The 21,897-nt window shown below is 30.6% G+C and overlaps 1 protein-coding gene across 1 annotated transcript; it reads right to left on the bottom strand.

Moving 5' to 3' along the window:
* Positions 1–14,063: 14,063 nt before the first annotated feature.
* Positions 14,064–21,476, bottom strand: LOC130813318 (coatomer subunit zeta-2-like). Its single transcript, XM_057679129.1, has 6 exons — positions 21,328–21,476; positions 20,795–20,954; positions 15,651–15,798; positions 15,472–15,549; positions 14,678–14,762; positions 14,064–14,389 (listed from the first exon to the last, which is right to left on the bottom strand). Exons 1-6 carry the CDS (start codon positions 21,349–21,351, stop codon positions 14,330–14,332), a joined length of 555 nt encoding a protein of 184 aa, XP_057535112.1. The 5' UTR covers positions 21,352–21,476; the 3' UTR covers positions 14,064–14,329.
* Between the last annotated feature and the right edge of the window lie 421 nt (positions 21,477–21,897).

Genomic DNA, 21,897 nt, shown 5'->3' with positions numbered 1-21,897 from the left:
TTCGTTTGCTAGTGGCTACAAAACAGAGACTTCCAAAACATTTCAAAGCATCATAATCTGGTAATTTGTTGTGAAGTAATTCATAGGGTGTTTTGTAATGTAAAATAGATAAGGGAAGTCTATTGATGAGGAAAGTGGCATGTAAAAGGCATTCTCCCCAATATTTGAGAGGAAGTTTTGATTGAAAAAACAGAGATCTTGCTATTTCTAATAAATGTCTATGTTTTCTTTCAACTCTTCCATTTTGTTGGGGTGTAGCTACAAGGCTGGTCTGATGGATAATGCCCATGTTATTATAGAATTGATTGGCATTGGCATTACAAAACTCCATGCCATTATCAGATCGAATAATTTTAACAGAAGTGTGATTGTTTTTGCAGTAAGTTTATGAGATTTGTTAAAATAGGAAAAGCATTAGATTTAGTGCTCAACAGGTAAGTCCAAGTAGCTCTAGAAAAATCATCAACAATAGTAAGAAAATATTTGTGCCCATTATATGTGGGAGTAGCATAAGGACCCCATAAGTCTACATGAAGTAATTCAAGAATTTTATTAGCTCTGCTGTTGCTAAGAGGAAAAGAATTATAGTTTTGTCTAGCTTGAGGACATATATGACAAATGCAATCAGTTAATTGAAAAGAATTACAAAAAGGAAGTTGAAGATGTTTCATTTGCATAAAAGGAAAATGGCCAAGTCTGCAGTGCCATAGCTGATAGAGAGTGTTGCTTGAATGCAAACTTGTAGATGTCAGGCTTTCTTTGGATGAAGCAGAAGTAGGAGAAGAGAATTGAGTGTTTGTGAGAGAGGTGTTAACTTGGTACAGACTGGTGTGAGCATTACCAAGGACCTGAGCATGCTTCATCAAATGGTCCTGAGAAAGAGAGGTAATGGGAATGAGTAAACAATTTGTTGGTGTGAACAAAACAAATTTATGAAGTTGAGTGATTAATTTGTGAATAGAAATGAGATTGAATTGAAAACCAGGAACATGAAGAACATTTTCAAGAATTAAATCTTTTGATATTTTGACAGGGCCTATGTGCATAACTTTGGCTTGTTGACCATTAGGTTGGGTGATGAAATATGGCTTAGAAAGAGGTTCGTAGTAAAGGAAAGAATCTAAAGAAGGAGAAATGTGGTCAGTAGCACCACTGTCAAGAATCCAAGAAGAATTTTGTGCAGAAGATAAAAAGCAAGAACTGTTACCTGCAAGAAGAGTGGATTTGGATGGAGAGGTAGTATCAGAGTCTTTATTTGGGGCAAATTGTTGTGCCATCATGTTGACAAATTTTTGATATAATTCCGGTGTGAGAGAACTGTCTGGTTTGATCATAGAACTGTTGTCAACATCTGGGGATGGAATCTGGCTTTCAGAGAACACAGCAAGTCTTCTGGGCTTATTCCTCAATTCAGGATGAAGTTTGAAGCATCTTTGTATAGAGTGACCTTGCATTTTGCAATGGTCACAATAATAATTGTTTCGGTGTATCTTGTTAGAAGCAGAACCATTGTTGGATGTAGAAGGATAAGGAGTAAACCCAGATCTCCCTCTACTCTGGTAATTGCTCAGATGTTGAAAGGAAACCCTATTTCCATTGGGATTGGATTGATATCTATTTGCAGTAAAGGCAGAATTTTCGTTTACAGAAGACACATTATCAGAAAATTCCCTTTGGGTTTCGTCTTGAATCAGGATACTGTAGGCGGTGTTAACATCAGGTAATGGTTTGATCATGAGGATATTGCCTCTAACATTGGTATATGCTCCATTCAAACCCATCAAAAACTTATACAATCTTTGATTTTTAATCAACTCAATAATCGATCCATTAACGTCACAAGTACAAAAACCACAAGAACATTTGGGGATTTTCACAAGGCTGTCATATGCGTCCCATAGACTCTTTAATTTGGTGAAGTATTCAGCAATAGACAAATTTCCTTGTTCAAGAGAGTTTAATTCTTTATCAATTTGTAAAATTTTAGGTCCATTTGACTGAGAGAATCTATTCTTTAACTCATTCCATATATCAGCAGCGGAATTACAGTAAAGAACACTTGAACTAATGTTCTCTTCACAAGAATGTAGAAGCCAAGAAATTACCATTTTGTCGCATCGTTCCCATTGCTTTGCCATAACAGGATCTGTTGGTTTTCTGCAAGAACCATCAGCAAATCCCATTTTATTCTTCGCCACTAAAGAAATCTGGACGGATCGTTCCCATTGTTCAAAATTCAAGCCATTCAAGGGTTTGGTAGAAAGAGAATGATTGGTATTATCACCATGACCTAGAAATAATTCGTGATTGTAATCGGGTATGAAATTTGGGGAATTTCCAGATTCCATGATATGCGAGAGAAAAAGAGAAGAAAAGAAAAAAAAAATAGTTGTCTATCTTAGAGATTCGTGGCCTCTGATACCATGTTATTATGCAAGGAAGATCATCAATGGTGGCGATGCATGAACCAGAAGAAAAGACCTTGGAGCAAGGGAAAGGGAAAAAACAAAGAGGAAGATGAAGCTTCCAGAGAAAAGAGAGAAAGACGTTTAGAATCCCTTTTATTTTGAAATGATGTCACCCCACATATATGGGCAATACACCAATATATATATAATATTCAACAATATTCATAACACTTTTATATGTTACTCCCTTAATTTCATATATTTTTTCAAGTACACTTAATGAATTTTAGTGTCAAAATTCAACTACAATTCAATTTATAAGAAAAAATATATTCATATGGTTCTTGTTAAGTTCGTCTCAATTTATAATTTCTAATTGTCAGCTCTTAGAATTTTTAAAATTTAGAATTTTTAAAACTCATAATTAAAATTATTTGATTTTAAAATTTATTTTGAGATCTGCGAAAAAAATTAATGGAAACAGCATTCAAAAAAAATGGAGTATATATAAGACATTATATTAAAAAAAAAAAGGGAACTTTTATATTGAGGTTTTGTGGAGACAAAATAAAGAAATAATCATATTTGATACATTCAAGAATTTTTGTAAATTATTAGGAAATATGATAACTTATTTACTAATTTGTCATTTGTAGTTTAATTTGTCGGTTTTTTTAATTAGGTAAATATAATATTCAGTATTACATTAAATTCAAAAATTAACGTAAATAATGCCATGTAATCAAGGCTATAATAAGTTGTCAAAATAATTGCCATATCAGCATCAAATAACTAGTAAATACATTTGATGTGGCAGTAGTTACTCTAGAATTGCGACATTCAAAATTTTACAATATTATTAAAGAAATATATGACATTAATAATGCAATATTTTCACCCATTCGTTATAAACAATTTATTTTTGGATTATCTTTTTTATAATTTAATGTTTGTCATTAATTTATTGTCAGCATAATAGAGTATACTAATAGATAACTAAATACATAGATCGAATTATTAAAAAATAAAAGGGTAAGCTGACAGCAAACTAATGAAAAATATTGAATTTTTTAAAAAAATATAAAGATGAAATTATTTATAGTGGAGGAGTGAAATGTTAAATTGTTAATGACAAATTTTTCGCTATTAAATTGTATGATTGATTTTTGAAAGTACCAGGTGTCTGGTAGTAAAGGGTAAATACTAAATGCAATTTCTTTTTAGTAATTTGCCTTATTTAATCAAGAATTATTGATATTTGTGTGCAAAATTCTAAGAGACTGAAAAATATTATGATAAACATTAATAACAATTATTTATTAAAATCAAGATTTTGATTTCACAATGCAACTAAATACTACTAATATATAATCAATTTTTTTTTTATTTGTTGCATTGTCATTTTTTATAGTTTATTCATTCAATATTGCTGTATTACTATTTAAAGATATAAACTTATATTTTAAGTTTACAAACTATTGCGATATTATTCTGTAAATATCTCATACGATAGGGTTAAGATAATTTAGAAATATTTACTAATTTGGTCACGATTATTTTATCCATAAATTTTTCATACACACTAATATGTTGTTTTATTCTCTGCAATAAAAAAAACAATAAAATGGTTGAAGAAGTACATTAGTCAATGATTAGAAGACTTAATGCGGTTGCTAGATAGAGTAGCTAGTTTAGGAAGTAGTTAGTACTTGTATTTCTTATTCATTTGGATTGTCTGACAACCCTACAATTCTGCAGTAGCAATAATGTTGTGAAGTACCACTATTTCATTTATATAGTAGTGATTCAATTATAGACTACAAGTGAAGAGTCAAAAGAGTGCTTCATCAATGTATCCTAACTAATTCATACTTTTTCCTTTCTAATTTACTTGCATATTTTATTTGCTTTTTTCCGGTTAAAATATTTAAATGTACTAATTTAATCTTTAATATTTTTAATTATATATAATAAAAAGTTATAAAAATTTAATATTAATTTTCTTTGTATAAAGACGAATATTATTATGTTACAACTAATTTGAAACGAAAAAAGTAAGTGATAAGATGTATCCTCTATTTCATAGATATTTTTTTGTTTTTGATTTTTATTGGTTATATTACTTATATATTTAAAAAATATTTAATAATTAATTTTTATGTTTGTTGAAAAGTTGTTCCAGGACAAACCCAAATACTCTCTTTATTCCATAATGAGATTGCTAAATCACAAATTACAAATAACAATACGAGCGTTTTTGAGATAATATGTAAGAACTTTAATGAGTTTAGCTACTTCTACCTATTGAGTAGCTTTCCATGTGAGATGATAATTGATGATTAATTTGATAAATAAAAAAATATGATAGGTAACTGTAATTAATAATAAATACATGTATCTTTATAATATCATTACTATTTTAGGTAGGTAGTTTACCCGGTGAGAAAATAAAGTTTTCCCTACTTTAAGTTGTTTTTTAATTGATTTTTAGTTTTTAACTCATAAACAATCAATAATCAACATTAAATTAGTTAATATTATTGACTGATCGAATTAGCCAATAACTCAAAGGGACAATTAATTTTCTAAAAGATAAGTATATTACCCATAGTATAAATAATTTTTAAAAAAAATTTGGTACATGGAGAGTTGGAGTCTCACCACAAGGACAAATAATCTAAATACTATATTTCCCAAATGAAATATGAGTTTGATTTTCATTTATGAAGTCTCCATTTTATTTTGTACTAGAAGATAAGTAAATAAAAAAATAAAAAAAAAATTTAGGAAATTAAATCCTCGTATGGCAGACTGAAGCAGAAGTTGTGATACTGAATTCCTACAGGCTACAAGATTCCAAGTAAATGATTTTATGATTTAAATGATGAGTGGGGTCCATTTCCCACGTTAAGGCCTTCCATTCATTGTCTGAGTTGTCCTTTTTATATGAAGCACTGAATTAATGTTATCTTTTTTAGATCAACAACTCAACAAATTAGGTTATATTGATAGGACTTAGGAGGAGTATTTTCTTTTTGGCTTAATATTACTTGTTTCTACACATGATAGTGATGTTTCATCTTCCATTTTTGTATCCTCTTCCTTCACACCACTTTCATCTTCCAAAATTAAAATTTATTTAATTTAATACTACGCTTTAAAATATCTTTTTACGCAGTCTAATACATTAATTTGTTGGATCGTTTATATTTAGATTCATATACAGCTAAAAATTATTAATATTTAATTTTATGAAAAATATGCCACAAAAAGAATAAAACGTGATTATGTATGACTATTTTTTTTCTCGAATAATAGTCGTAATATGTAACATACCAAAGAATAATGAATTGGGTGCTTCTAAAACAATGGAAGTAATTAATTAATACATAAAAAGTGATAAATATAAAATATTTCTAGTTTAGTAAAAATAATTTAATATGGTCAAAATATATTAAATGTAATAAAATAAGTTTAATTCGATAAAAAAAGTTTGTTTCAATATTATATAATGACTAGAACAACCTAAAATTATACTTAAATACTTTGAATGATATATTGATCAATTATGTACATTTTATTTAAATTTTTTTATTCATTTCAAGCCTAAGGTTATTTTCCTCTCACCTTGTATGAGACTGTCATGAGACGAACAAAAAAAACACAACTCACATTTTTTTAAAAAAATAATTTTTTTTGGATTGATATGTTAATATGCTTTTTTTACAGAAACCTAATAATTAATTGATTAGAATTAATTAGATAAAGTCATAAAAAATATATAGCAGATTAAGAAAAACTTTAATTTTGAGAAAATTAGAATTAAATAGTATAAACATATATATAGATGTGGACGCAATATAGAAATATTTATTGTCTATTTATAGAGTATGAAAAACTACATATATCGTTGATTTTTTATTTTATTTTTAAAATTTGTATATATTTTTTAGAATTATTAAGTTTTTCATCAAAATCATTATCATCTACCCGGTCGATCCCGCTTAATAGACTATTATCAGAGTCTATGAAAGAAAGGAAGACGGCAATTCATATCCATAAAAAATAATGCATTAAAGAGTCTTTCGGCTAGAAAAAAGGTCCTCAAAAAGAGAAATTCCTGCAACGAAAAAGATTGTACTTTGCCCGATGTTTGCGCATTTGATGACTAGTGATTCAAATTTTTAATAAAATGATTTTAATTTGTTAACTTAACTTGCAAAGTCATATTACTTGTAAGGTGTAGGTAGGTCGATGGAGAAGGAAGATTAATTAAAAATTGAATTTAAAATATTTTATGCAAAATGGTATTTATTTTCAAACTGAGATAAAATCTAATTCTCTATATAATAGGTGGCCATATAAGTATTTTTAATGATGTGGGGTTGAATTAAATCCGTACCAACTACAACTCTCTAATTGATTAAAGCATATATCTAAATATAAAAAATAAAAGAGTTTGAAAACGTGGTAGCCATAAATACGAGTGTTCTAATTGATCGTGTGGTTTACTTCTTCTTATGTAGCAATGTAGCATAGACTAGCAGTGGGTAGAATCTTAAACGGTTTGGTTATACTTTTTCTGTTTCAATAATGAAACTTTTTTACATATTATGTCACAAATAAGTATTTCAGAACAGAGATAATATATAAAATGTTCAACGCACAATGTTCTAAATTACCTTAAATATTAATTTGAAATATTTTGGCTACATTATTTTTTTTTGTTATAGGATAAATTACCCTAAATAACAAGGTGTCTTAAGACTATTGGGATGAGTTATCCCACATCGATAAATTGAAAATGGTGTGCACGCTTTATAAGTTATTAGAGACCTTCTTCCCATGGCCATATGGTTTTGGGATGGTATATATCTCCTTGGCTTATGAAGTGTGTGCACTTGTGTTCCCCCGTTAATATGCTGGCATTCACAATAAGTCCAGCTTAATTTAACAAAGACCTAACCTAAGAAACCAATACTCGTTCCTAATTGAGATAAAGTCGAGTCTCTCAAAATTTGATAAACAACAAAATAAACATTATATTTAATAAATTTTGGATTTCTGGTTTTTGATTGAAATTCTTTACAGAATTTAATATTTGGTTTTGTGGTAATTTTTTTGGGGAAGTAAAGAAAAAAAATTTCAAATTACAAAATAACCCTGGAACATGACGAATCTCCTTGTTATGGTAATTTGTTGTTCTTTTAACAAAGTTTATAAGTTTTCTAGATAATGTTGAAGAGTGAAACACACTAATTGTGTTGTTTGTCTTCTTACAATGCAAATCGAATTTTGAAAGTTGAATTTGATATTTTTCTAATTTATTAATATCTTATTAGTCCATACATGCTTTGACATAATTAGTTTTTGTGGAAGATTAAATTTTTTTTATCTAATACGTTAAAAAATTAAAAATTTAAAGACTTTTTTTTTTAAAGACTTTTTTCTCTCTTAATTTTTGTCAAAATATAATTAATATACTCTCTCATATTCATTTTAGGTATCCCATTTACTTTTGGGACACTATCATCTATCACTCTTAAATTGTATTTTATTATTAATTTATAAGTTAAAATATAGTCATGTGAGATCTTATTTAATTTGTTTTGATGTAAAAATTATTAATATAAATTTTTTATAATTTTTAATTATACATAACTCAAGATATTAAAAATCGAATAACCGGTGAAATTAATAGAATAAAAATAAAATACTTTTAAAAAGCAAGCCGACCAACTGATATGGGAATTGGAATTTATGGTGAGTCGGAGAAGACGTGGGACATTAAAGTCTTATTAATTACTCCAAAAATAAGAGAGAAAATCAAGTAAACTCTTTTTCGATGCATATGTTTGTTTCTAAGTGAACCAATTGGGATACCAGACTAAAATTATGGTTGTCTAGTTCATTTTTGGCTTTTAAAAGATAATTTAAGTGTCATAAATAATATAATAATTATTTTATTTTGTGTTGTTGATATTTTAACTATAGTTTATGGGGTATTTTATAAAAAAAGTCTTGATAACTCATATTATATAGCAAAAAATGTAATTAAATATAAATTTAAGAGAAAATTACCGTTAATAATACAATTTTTTGTTAATTTTCCTACATTAATACCAACTATTGATTAACCATGAATAATACCAACTTAGAGGGATATTTTTCTGAAATAATACCAAGTTATAAGCTTTAGTTTATTAACTAATTTACAATTTTTTTTTGTCTTATAATAACCTATGGTTTGATTTTTAACATGTTAGGGATTTTATAGAAAAACACCCCGTTAAGTTGATATTTTTAACATGAAATTGAATTAATTTGAGTTGAAAATAAATCTTGAAAACAATTGAAAATTTCAAAAAAATAAGTTTATTGTCAAAAACAATTCACAATTTGGAAAATTTTAATAATCAAAAAAAAGTGTTTACATGCCAAAGTTGAATTTAAGTATTTGTTCGTTGTTAATAACAGCGAACAAAGAAATCGATCAAAAAAGTCAAAACCCCACATTTGAAAGGACAAAAAAAATAGCAAATGTTAGTTTGATGTTATCAACAGCCGACAAACTAGTGATTTATTTTTTTGTCCTTTTAAATATTATGACATTGTTTTCATTTTCTCTATTGTTACCAACAGTAAACAAAGTTGTTGTAAATTTTTTTTTTCTTGTTCGCTATTACAAGTAATTTACCATTTCTTCATTTTCTTCATTGTTAACAACAACGAACTAAGCTTATTTTTAGAATTTAACTTTTCGAATCTTATTTTTGAAATTTTTTCAAAAAAACTCATTTTATTTAATTTTTCAAAACAAGTCTATTGCAAACTCAAATTGAGTATCAGCCCAAGTCTTATTGGGCTCAATTACAAGTAAGTGATTCGTCTTAACACAAATTTTTGTAAGAGATTATTTTTAATTGAGCTGGCCTATTACATATTTTTAAAATGTTGTAAATAAGCATTAAGGATGATGTAAGTAGACATTTAAGATATGGTAAATAAGCATTAAGAATACAATAAGTAGACATTAATCTTTAATGGACTGGGCTTGACATACGTTTCTCATAAAGATGGTATTTCAATGAGAAATGGTCTCTCAAGGAACTAGCTGTCCGTCCAAATTAAAAAGATGGTAAACTACTCCAATTCCCATCAAATATCAATTTATATATAATAATTATCGTTCAAAAGTTAATTTAGATTTTCTTAATTTATACTTCTATTTTTTAATCTATTCGTTAAACCATAATAAGTGAAATTGATTCGTTTTGAAGTAAATTATATTAAAATTAACATTTTATAAACTTTAACTAAACACAATTGATATATTTACGATCAAAATATGTGAATTGATAAATATGTAAAAATTAAATGAGATAATAATAGTGAATAAGAGAAGCATAAATTATTTTGTCTTTTGTTGAAGATTGAAGATGATGTAAAGGTAGATCTTTGTTTGATGAAACTAAAGAAATGTCGGTCGGACCATTTACTTTGAGTAGCAGTACTTCTGAGTTCTGTTTTGAAATGATGTTGACAATAAACCATATCGGTTTCAAAGAAATTATTTTGTACGATCTTTTTTCATTTAAGTATATAATCTAATATTAAAGTCAAATTATATTTGAAAATTATAAAACGGAGGGAGTAATGTATATGTATGATTAAAATAGTTTTATGGATCTTGTTTACGTTGGAGAACAAGTATTAATTTCGAGAATATATCCTGAATTCAATTCTCACTTAGTCTTCCTCCTCTTACTCAGTCTACCCTGTAATATACTCCCTCCAATTCAGCATTAACGTTCCATTTGCTTTTTGAATACTATTCATCTCTTACTCTTAATTTGTATTTTATTATTAATCTATAAGTTAAAACATAGTCATGTGAGATCTTGTTTGATTTGTCTCAATGCAAGGATTATTCATATCAACTTTCCATAATTTTTAATAATGCACAATTAGAGATATTAAGAATTGAATAAGTGCATTGGATAGAGTGCATAAAATAAATGGGAAATTAGTAGTAAATTGAAGGGAATAAAAAAATAGTCATTTTTAAATTTATTAAATTCATTTCACACCTAATTTTATTATACTTCCTTCTATTCTAATCAAATATCTCATTTTCTCTTTTAACATATTTACATTAAAACATCACGTTTTAATATTTGGCAACTTTTTTCCCTTTTGAACTTATGATGCCCAAGTGTCCACCTATTCAGACTATTGTCATTGAATTATTACATTTCCCTTATTCGCCCGTTTCATATTGTATTATATGATTCCTTCCTTTTTTTCTTAAAATTGATGCAAAACAAAATGAAACATTTGATTGAAATAGTTAAGAGTATCTATTAACTTTTTATAGCTTTTAGGTTTAAATTATTGAAAATATTTATGACCAAAGTAGAATTTTCCAAAACATAAAAAAGTTCAAATGGTATATGATGTATCGAGAAAGTACATACAACAAGAAAATATGAGTATCTTTTAGAATTTTTGAAATAGATAGAGAAATTATTCAAATAAAGCAATTAAGCTATGTTTCAACTTATTTTAAAAAATAAGTGTCTCAACTCCCAGAGCTGTTGTCTGGAGTAGTTTGTAGTTACAAAATGCGAACAAAGCAAGTTGGTCAAAAAAAGTCAAGGAAATGTTCGCAATTAGTAACTGCGAAAAAAGAAATCCCTGGTCAAATAGGGTCAAACCTCAGTTCACAGTTTGTAACTGCGAACAAAGGCTTGACCTTGTTTGACCAGATTTCTTTTGTTCACAGTTACTAACTGCGAACAGATGCTTGACCTATTTTGAACTTTTTCCATTTGGTGTTTGGTCAATATAGCCGTTAAGCATTCAAACTAGCCGTTTAACAAATGTTCTATAAATACTTAAACATGATAACTGATTCCATTCCATTAAAATTCTAGCGAAGTCTCATCAAAATTGTTTTGAAGTGAAGGTACTTTTCTATTCCTTTTATTTTGGTTGTTTAAGGTTTTTATTGAATTTATGTTTATGTTGCTAATGATATTATTGAATTTAATTAATAATTCTAATTGAAGTCCTTATGTTATTTCATTAGTACATTTCAAATCTTCATTTTATAGAAGAGCATTGTGATTGTGGTCATAAAGTTGAATATGATCGGGATTGGAGCGATTTTGATCCTGGTCGTCAATATGTTGCTTGTCCACTTTTTCAAGATGAAGGATTAGGATGCACCTTCTTTTGGTAGGTTGATCCAGAGGGCACAGAATGAAAAAAAAATCATTATTAAGCTCGATAAAGAGAATGAGGAGCTTAGAAAAGAGAAAGATAACTTGAGAAGAGAAGCAATTGAAAAGGCGCGTAGGAGTGAAGAAACCGAGAGGATATTGAAAAAGTTTAAGAAGCAATCTTAGGTTATAATGGTTGTATTTCATGAATGAGCTATGTATTTGTAATCGTTATTAATGAAATTATGTTAAAATTTCGGCATCATTCTCCCTAATTTTGACATTGGTTTTGGTGTGACGATACTTACTATACTCCTATACACTCCTTCTCAACCAAGGCAAACGCTAATGGAAAGATTCCCTTATCACCATCTTGCGCAATGGTAGTCAATATAAGGTATGACGATACTTACCATACAAGTGTGTGTCGTCAATGGTGACAAGAGGTTTACAATGATTGAATCCCTCAATGCAAGGTTTAAAAGCCCAAAAGATACGTTGAAAGGTTCTAATATTAGGTCGCACATATACACTCGTGTCATTGTCTTCCTTAAAAAATCACTCAACTACTAGGCCCAGGTTAGAATGTTGCAAAGCTTTTAAAAAACGTGGAAGGAGAGAGTAAGAACCTTCCCAAGTTCCCAAGTTCCATATATGGACAACAAGGCTTGTTGCTTAGCACACCACGCTCACTTATAATTCACTTCTATACCAAAACGATCTTTAACCATCTGCCGTACAACAAAGACTTTAATGGATGGGTCTTTAGCAACACAGTTTATAATGACATTATTAATGACAGAAGATGTCAAGTGAATGTGTCTAGCCGAGACAGTGTCACTAACCAAAATACAAGACCCATGCTTACCATTGTACGTAACAATACGCCATGAAGATGAATATGAATCGAGCGTAGCCCTAAGTCTCCACGGACAACCCCGCTTACACTTCAAGGTAAGGACGATTTGGTTTGAAGTCTCCGTTCTATACTCCACATTTCTACGAATATGATACACTCTTATAGCTTCCAACAAAGCATCCTTACTATCGAACATCATACCCTTCTCCAACTCCCCTTCTTCGGTGTAAGTAGTATCACAAGCCCAAGTCCTCCAAGAGTCCTCCTTATACTCATCTAGAGGTGGACATAGGGCATAGGGTGTAGGAGCAACGATTGTAGGAATGTTGCCTAGGGTCATGTCATTTGCTAGTGCATCCTCATCAACATCTACATCATCCTCAGAAGGATCGTCAACGAGTTCATTACTCTTATTACCATCATCCCAAGGTCCCATCTTATCATTTTCTCTTAAGTTAACCACTGCATCACTTGAAACTTGTTTCGGAGAGGGTTGGGAAGGAGTATAAGATCGGAAAGGAACAAAAGGATTTTGAGTTTCTAGAGTTGATATAGGCATAGGCGTAGGAGAAGGATTAGAAGCAACTACATTCCCTAAGGGTACTTCTTCTACGTATAACTCCAAAGAGGGTATTTGGCTGGACTTTGAATGTTCCCACATAGCATCTATAGCATCATCATCCTCAACCGAAAAGGCTAACAATTTTCCACTCATGTCATATTTAAACTTATATTTACGGTACTTCTAGTGGAATCCAATCTAATGTTAGAACATATAAAACGTTTAAACTCATTTGAATCCATATTCGAGTTGCATGCAAACAACCCACGTCTACCCCCAACACACCACTACTTTCTCGAATAGAACCATTCTAAAAACATACTATAGTAACACGAAATGATGTCATTTCTACATGAATACAAATAAAAGCAACATCATCATCAACTTCACGCCAATACAATCTTTGAGAAATATATTGGAGAATTATATAACAATTATAATAATGTCATTTAGACAATAACATATAAAGTATATGTTAAAACCCTAACAATAATAATAACATATATTTGAGAATTATATGATAATTATAAGAATGTAATTTAAACAATTATAACAACAATGTTATTTGAGAACTATATAACATTGTCATTTAAACAATTATAACAATATCAATAACATATATTTGAGAATTATATAACATTGCCATATAAACTAGTTACTAACTGCGAACTTAGCCTTGGCCTTTTGTTGAGTAAAACACTTGTTCGCAGTTAGTAACTGCGAGCATAATCCGACCCTCAGGTTTGGGAATTTTACGCTTATTTTTTTGAAATAAGTTGAAACATAGCTTAATGTATGCTTTTTTTTTTTTTTTTTTTATAATTATTTCTCTTATCTATTTCAAAAATTCTATCTTTTAATCATTGCTCCATATATGCTTGAAATATGGCTAAACCATAGTCGCACCTTAGAAATTGGAGAAACTTCAACGATGCTTGGGCAAATATAAACTACAAAAACACTCCTTAGTCCTTTTAGGCACAAACACTCCATATAAGAAGTTTGTAAGGTCAGGGAAACGAGAAATCGCTATTGCGGTGATGTATATTTAACGAGTTATACACAGTATTTATCGCTACCAATTGATGGTCTCAGGCATTTAACTAAGGGGAAAAACATAATCTCTTCTTTTACAATAGTGCAGAAAGCTATTCTGACAAAGGAAATCTAAAACTCAGCCACAAAAGTACACTACGACAATTGTATCATCAAGCAGGAGACAGGTGAAGAATCAAGAATAGCGCAAGATGGCTGACAATTTGTTCACTGGAACAGATTAGCTCAAAAGAGATCTGGTTAAGTGCTCGCGAGCCAAAGCCAACGCCTGGGATATGGTCTGTAGACACAATAATATAGTAGGTCAGTGTCGATGTATGTACACACATAATTGACGATAAGTGACTGATTTATTTTACATTTAAAGAGGCAAAAGTTTTATTAATCAAAATTAGAGCAGAAGCACAGATTTAAGATGGTAAACAGCAAATGGGAAATGACAACACGCGTATATACAACAATGCTAGAGCCTTAATCCCAAAAGATTGGAGTCAGCTACATGAAGTATATGATAACTCGCGTAAAATAGGAAAAGAACATTGCAAAAAAAAAAACAATCAAAGATCACCTGTTCCGATAAGGGTGCAGCAGGATCAACGCTACTGGTTGCAACTTTTGAAGCAATGACATTACCATCTGTCTCAAGAATCATCCTGCAATTGAAATGAAAGAATGAGCCAGACTGCCAGAGCCCTAATGATCATACCATTCCAAATCGGTTAAGAAAAGTAATTTACAGCTTTGCAGCTCATTCCAAGAACTTTCACGATGAAGTAGTTATAAACATTGTACGTGCTAACCATTTAGAGGTTTGATATCCAATTTCTAGCATTATTCTTGAGGAAGTACGAATATATAGGTAAGTTAAAAGCCTTCAAATTCTAGCACTTGAAGGAAGAGCCAATTAGGGAATCAAGGGTAAGCCACATCAAATGACAAAAGCATGCCCTACACCAAGACTATAGTAGCATACAAAATGGACAAATTAAAGCAGGGTTGTTCATTGCTATCTTGATCATAAAATAATGACTAGAATATGTCATACATGGGATATGAGGGTATTATGGGTATTTAACTATTATTAGTTATAGAGTATATGATAGTATAAAACAGGATGAGGGGAAAGAGGATAGACATCAGAATATTTTGTAAACACATTGGTGAGTTCATACTCAATCCCGAGAGAGTAACAAGCCTCTCAAATGCTTGTTCTATCTTTACATTTTCTGTGTTCATGTCAAAGAAAGTGACATTATGGTGCAAACAGAAAGACTTCTGCATGTAGAACAAAAAACGATGATTTGAGGGAGTGGAAACTTAGAAGTAACACGCAAATTTCGAGTGTTAAGAACATTATATTACCCTCTATCAACTATCTCATCAAGGCACAGAAGTATGAGATCCAAGTTCTCAAGAGCTTCACTTTTGTCAACCTTGTTCCTACACACAAAACAAGTATGAGTGGCCAAAAACAGCATAAGCCAAAACTACTCAAATTAACTATAAGGTATATTAAAGACTCATAACTCATAAAAAGCTACCTTAGTAAAAGAGTAACAGCATCAAAGAAACCCTGTAGAACAGCATCCAAAATGAGTTCATTTTCATCATCCCCTCCAGTTACAAAGAAGTGAAGGTCTTGGACAAACTTATAAATGACAATGTTGTTGTCAAACATGGTTATCTCAGCTGCATAATAATGATACATCAGTGTCCATATGTGCACACAATAATGCATCATGAGTTACATGACTGCAAAAGTTCCAATCAAAAGATACACAATAACCCTCTTTGGTTTCCTTATTCCTTAAATACTTTATGCTATGTTTGGAAATGATGATTTCATTTGGAAAAATGGAACAAATTCAGTGTTTGGCAAATAAAAAAAAAATAGATTTGGGTTTGAGTCAATTCCACCATTGCTTTAAAAGAAGTCCAAGTTGAGAATATAAGAATGACTTTCCAAACCTTGTCATCTTAAAATTTCTTCATTTATAATTATAATTTCATGATTGAAATTTACAATTTAAAATAATATACTTGTTCCCAAACACAACCCTATAGTTATTTCTTGCAATATTAATTACACATTTAAAAATTTAAGAGAAGTAACACATGGAAGTCATTTTTGGACAAGCGAAGAACAAAATATAGGGATGTTGAGAAATCTCAGATAACCATCAAAGTATTTCATACAAATTACAGCATAAATTGAAATGTGTTTAGATGTTAATTGTACAATACAACATCGAAGACAGAAGAGGCTCAATCATGTAATTCAAGAAGGTTTACCAATTACCAAGCAACTGCCAAAAGACATAAGTATTTTGGTACAGATCCTAAGTTCGTACATATTCAATAAGCATAGGCAAAGCATAGGTGATGTACATGTCTATATTCCATTAAATTGGTTATCATCTTACCCATTTTTCACCTAATAACTTCAGTAACAGGTATATTTCAAGACATGATGCAAATATGACGGCCCTACAACTCTCCAAATGTTGAACATCAAACAAACCATGGAAATAACTTAACAAGGTGGGTTAAACATTTTCAGAAAAGAGACATCAAACTGAGGTCCGAAACGTGATTAACCAATTTTAAGTCAGTCTTGATTCCGTGTAACTAATGGTCAAGTATACATAGGCACTCAGCACCATTTCCATTTTCAGAAATCGTTTAAGAAAAAAGTAACAGTAATAGAATCGGCCTTTTTTTTGTTCCATAAATTCTGAATATCAAAAAGTTGGAAAATGAGAAAAATCAGCTCTAAAAACATTAATGTTAACAAAAACTTCATTAACCCACTTAATTCTATTTGGCTACACTAGAGTTTCTTCAAACTGAAAAAGTTTTGACAAAGCACAAACTCATATATCATTATGGACTATGGAGTCTTTAGAGTGACCTACTCACCCCCTTTTTTTGGATCACATAAATCAAACACTTAAATAAACACACCCATAGTGGTTTCTAACAAATTTCAAACTTGCACTTCAAGCTTGCACAGCTCCATTAACTTTTTCATTAATCTTCCCGTTGACAATACCTCCGACTTTATCGATTATCAATAAGCCATAAGTTGAAGTGGCAAGACCAAATCGTCTTTATTCTTGTTTCCCCTCCTCAATCTACTTCCTTAATCCGATTCCTTCCTTCTTTCATCTCAATCACTAGTATAATTTCAATGTTATATTTCCTTCCTGTTCTATTTTCATCCTCCAAGTGTTAACTAAACTCCAAAACAAAATGATATGGAGAACAAATAAGACGCCAAAAGATAAATACAGAATAACACAATAGTATCTATCTACAAAAACAATAAGAATGCACAAAATTATACTAGCTAATGTTAACGAAACGAAAATCAATCCGATACAAGAAACGAAAATGGAAACGAGAAATGTTAATTAGAGTTTCGGACACGTAGGAAACGAAGTTTGATATTAAATTAAAGATATTTTTTTATTTATCAAGTAATGTTAAGCCTAAACTAAGAAAAACAAAAGAAATATATATATATATATATATATATATATATATATATATATATATATATATATATATATATATATATATATATATATATATATAAAGCTCAATTAAAAATTAAATTAAAATTACAATAGACACCCCATACTTAAATAAAAAACGATATTTAAAAATAAACAATAAAAAGACTCACATTTACTAGTACTCATTTCGATTTACGGAGTACCAAAAAAAGAGTAAAATAAGAAAAATATGGAGTAAATGTTACTTTTTCTGATGGAGAAAATGTTATTGGTAGTACATTAAAACATTAGTATTCATTGCACAACTGTTCCTTTTCCTTTCTCTCTTATTTTACTTTCCCTTTCCCCTCTTTAGTTTTATTGTTTCTGTAAAAGCTTGAACAATGAAATGGTGTTTCAAAAACCAGGTATGCTTCCTTTTTTGCTTTCTCGTTCTCTTTTCTTCCTCCATTTTTGTCCTAGGTAAAACAGAACGCCACCATTTGCGATTTTTTTTTATCTAGTATTTTTTTTTTCATCTTTTATGGTTTTTTCCAGGAGAGCAAGTACTGATGCTAACTTCTAAAAGGTCACCGGAAACTGGATTAACCACAGGCGATTCAAGTCGCGTTCCGTGCTTCTATGTTCTAACTAATTGGGTATTAAGCTTATGAATCACACAATTAAGTCATGAGAGAGGGTTATGGAACACTGTATGAAAAGATGCAAAAATATTGTAAAATCAATATTTGTTTACGCCATGACAACACGGCATTAAAAAACGTACTAAGGATTTGCATATCTTTATTGAACGTAGAGAATGCATATTAGAAAGTATTAAAAAAAGTACTTCAATGAGCTATGGAAAAAGGGTATATCTCGTAAGTGTATTAATATTTTGTAAGAGAAAGTACAAACCAATATGACATATGGAAAAGCGACCAAAGATTTTCCAATCAAGAGAGGTCTACATCAAGAATCTTTTACACTAGTCCTAGATGAGACAACAAGACATATATATGGAGAAGTTTTATAAGTATGTTGTTCACTCATGAAATTGTAGTACCGCATAACCCAATATTAGGGTCAATTAGAGATTGCAACGGATCGGATCTAGACCGGGTCCAGATGGACCTAGATCCATATCCGTTTTCATAGGGAGGACCCAAATCCAGATCTGCGGGTCTAAATTTTCGAAACCTAGATCCGTATCCGCGGACCCTACAGATCGAGGATTGGGTCCGAGTCTAAAATGGGTCAAACGTATTTTCACTGTTTGATTGAATTTTATTTCGCATTGACATATTGATAGAGTTATTCAAGAGCTCATATGAAAGTAAACGTAAAGCAGCAGAGCTAGCTCATACATACTCCCAGCTCATAAGCAAAACTCTGAACTCTAAAATATTCCTATAATTTTTTAATAATACCCAACAAATTGAGAAATCATTCAACCCACAACTCCAAAACAATCCACTCATTAATGGTGAAAAGAGCTTAAACTAGTACTCAATACCAAAATAATTTTCAGTACATTCCAACAGTCAGTCTAGTAAACAATTCTGTCTTGTAATTACAATACTTCAATAAAAAATTCCCAAAAACGGGTCTTAAGGATCCACGGTTCCGGGTGTAGAATTTTTATAGACCCAGACTCAGATCCGTCAATTATATATGGATCCAGATCCAACTCGGATCCAAAGGGTCTAAAAAAATAAGACCCAAAGCCGCCAAAACATCAAAGGGTTTGAACTAAGCTCATATGCATTAACATCAAAGGGTTTGAACTATGTTGAAGCAAGAAAAATTATATTAAAACTCGTTTAAGTATGAAAAAATATACTAGTTGAGATATTAAAATGTTAGATACAAACAAACTTGTTTTAAGTAAGTGTTTTTTCGTAGACTTACTTTCCTTTTGGTAATGAATTATAGTCTAGGTTTCCTAGGTTTTGCACTTGATCTGACGAGGATGTAATAAGAACATGTTTAATTGGCAAATTACTTGAGTTGTTAAAGGGGTTTTTATCGTAAGGAGGGAATGTTATCTTCAATGGAATCACTAACATGAGCAGTTGTTATGATTGTGAATGTGAAAATAGCCTAGGATATTGGTACAATTTCATTAAAATTGAATCTTAAAAATCAAGCCATTGTTGATTTGTCCCTTGCACGTTAAAGTTTTGATTTTTGAATTGTGGGGTAAAAAAAGCCTTTGATTACAAACGAAACTTTGCTACAGTTGACGAAAAATTTTCATAAAATTCCGGCCATTTGTTGGTGCCCCATGAAACTCTGAAACCAGGATCCGACACTGGGTACAAGGATCCAACAATGGCAATAAAATATATAGAAGATAGAAAAACATAGTATGAACAAGCAACTACAAAAGATTGAAACTTCGTCAAAACAAAGCACACAGTACAAGTTTAATGGTGTTTTAAATACCTCCCCCTTCAAAGTGATTATATTTCGATTATATTTCATTAAAAATTCAACAATACATTAATGAAATCTTTCACCATTTCAAGGACACTCACTCGAGCTTACAACCTCCAACAATAGAGACTGTCAATGAATACAAGAACAAGTCTCTCTAGAGTTTAGCAACTCAATCACTTGTTTGCACTCACTTGATGGCTTTACACTCACTCTAATAATTATTTTTAGCTCCTTATGTAGCCTACCAAATCAACAAAAGAATCATCCCAAAAGGAGATGATGTGTCCCATAACTCGCAGGGGTCAAAAAACAACGCAATAACATTGTGCCAGTAGGTGCTTGAACAAGCACTATAAGTGATCGAACAAGCAACCTGCATCATGGCCCTTTTTTCTTCCTTTGAAGCTCCAATACCAAGCCCAATCGATTTCTTTGCATCCCCATCACATCCCTCATTGATGTATGCCATGGAATGAGCTATAACGTGATCACAATCACCTCCATAAATGGTTGATTTGACATTTGCACCAACAATTATCATGATTGATACAATCAAAATTTCCACAAACTATTTAAACCAAAGTGTGAATCACATATAGCTACCTACCAACATAATCATACAGCCACAAAATAAGCATCATCGAAACAAACTCAGCAACATGAACTATAAAATGAAAGACTCAGATCGTTCAAAGATGGAAACAAAAACCATCACAAATGCAACAAAACCTCAAATCATAAGTTACCTTCAGTCCTAGCATTAGTCTTCTGAGTTTTAGTGAACACAGATTTCTCATACGCTAATTTTGCCGCATTGGTAGGCCAATCATCCGTATAATACTTGACGGCTACTCTCTTCCCTTCCGAATCAAGCAACAGTATGTTCTTCACTAATGAACAGGAATCCTAAACAACAACCGAACCATAATCGATAATTTGGGGCCATCAATCACAAATTACTCAACCAAGCCAAACGTATAACAATGTATATAAAATTTGAAGTGTATACAGAATTTCAGCAACACAAGTACACAACGCATGCATATTTCATTGATTTGATTTAAATTGTCTAATCTCACATAGTAAATGACAAAAAATAGGAGAAAATTTTGTAATGTGAAAACAGATCGAGTTCAGGATTTGATTTACTAAAGAAGAAATGTGATTAAATTGGATGCTCTTTGTTTTGTTAAGTGGACAATTAGAGCAAATTCAGATGTAATTGCGTAAGAAATTAGGACGAATAATAAAAGGTGCAGGATCAAATGAGTGTAATTACCCGATAAGCAGATAAAGACGCCATTGTTGATGGAATCGGAGATCTGTACAGGAAGTCGGTTGTCGGGGCGAGGTTAACTCTTAATAAGAGCTTTTTGTTCAGTTTTTTTTTTTTTTTCCTTAGTTTAATTTAATGATATTTTGTAACTCGAATGTGGCCAAGGGCACTATATTTGTCTCGTCTAATTTTGTTGATGGTATTTTGTAAGTTTTTGTTGGGATTGATAGTTGACTTTTATTCTTAATCTATAGTAAATATATAGAGGTAAAGAGGAGGTTTAAAGATGCAAATTGAATAAAGGTGAAAAGACTTGAAAAGACAAAAGCGGTTTTCAGGCAGTAAGAAAAGCCAAGTCTATTTTTTCCCTGGCCAAGGAAAGCGAACTCGGCTATGGCGCTGGAATGTTTATTTGTTCTTTTCTTCTCGGTTTTTCTATCTTAGGCTCTTGTTTGTAAGTAATTAAGACCTATGTATTATAAATAGACCTAATTACATAGATTAGTGACTAATGCTTTCTAACCTTCTCTAGATTACATAATTCTATATTTCTTTCCTTGTTCTCTATTTCTC

This window comes from Amaranthus tricolor, chromosome 5 (assembly GCF_026212465.1).
Source record: "Amaranthus tricolor cultivar Red isolate AtriRed21 chromosome 5, ASM2621246v1, whole genome shotgun sequence".
Taxonomy (NCBI): domain Eukaryota; kingdom Viridiplantae; phylum Streptophyta; class Magnoliopsida; order Caryophyllales; family Amaranthaceae; genus Amaranthus; species Amaranthus tricolor.
The sequence above is the reverse complement of the archived record's forward strand: the minus strand, read 5'-3'. Positions and strand labels throughout refer to the sequence as shown.

What these genes read in the sequence shown, in the direction of transcription:
- LOC130813318 (XM_057679129.1), bottom strand. Translation starts at nt 21,351, where the DNA reads ATGGCGTCTTTATCTGCTTATCGG. An exon ending in CGTCTTTATCTGCTTATCGG is followed by an intron (nt 20,955 to 21,327) that starts GTAATTACACTC and finishes GTTGTTGTTTAG; the next exon opens with GATTCCTGTTCATTAGTGAA. An exon ending in CTGCACCCTTATCGGAACAG is followed by an intron (nt 14,390 to 14,677) that starts GTGATCTTTGAT and finishes TTGTGTCTACAG; the next exon opens with ACCATATCCCAGGCGTTGGC.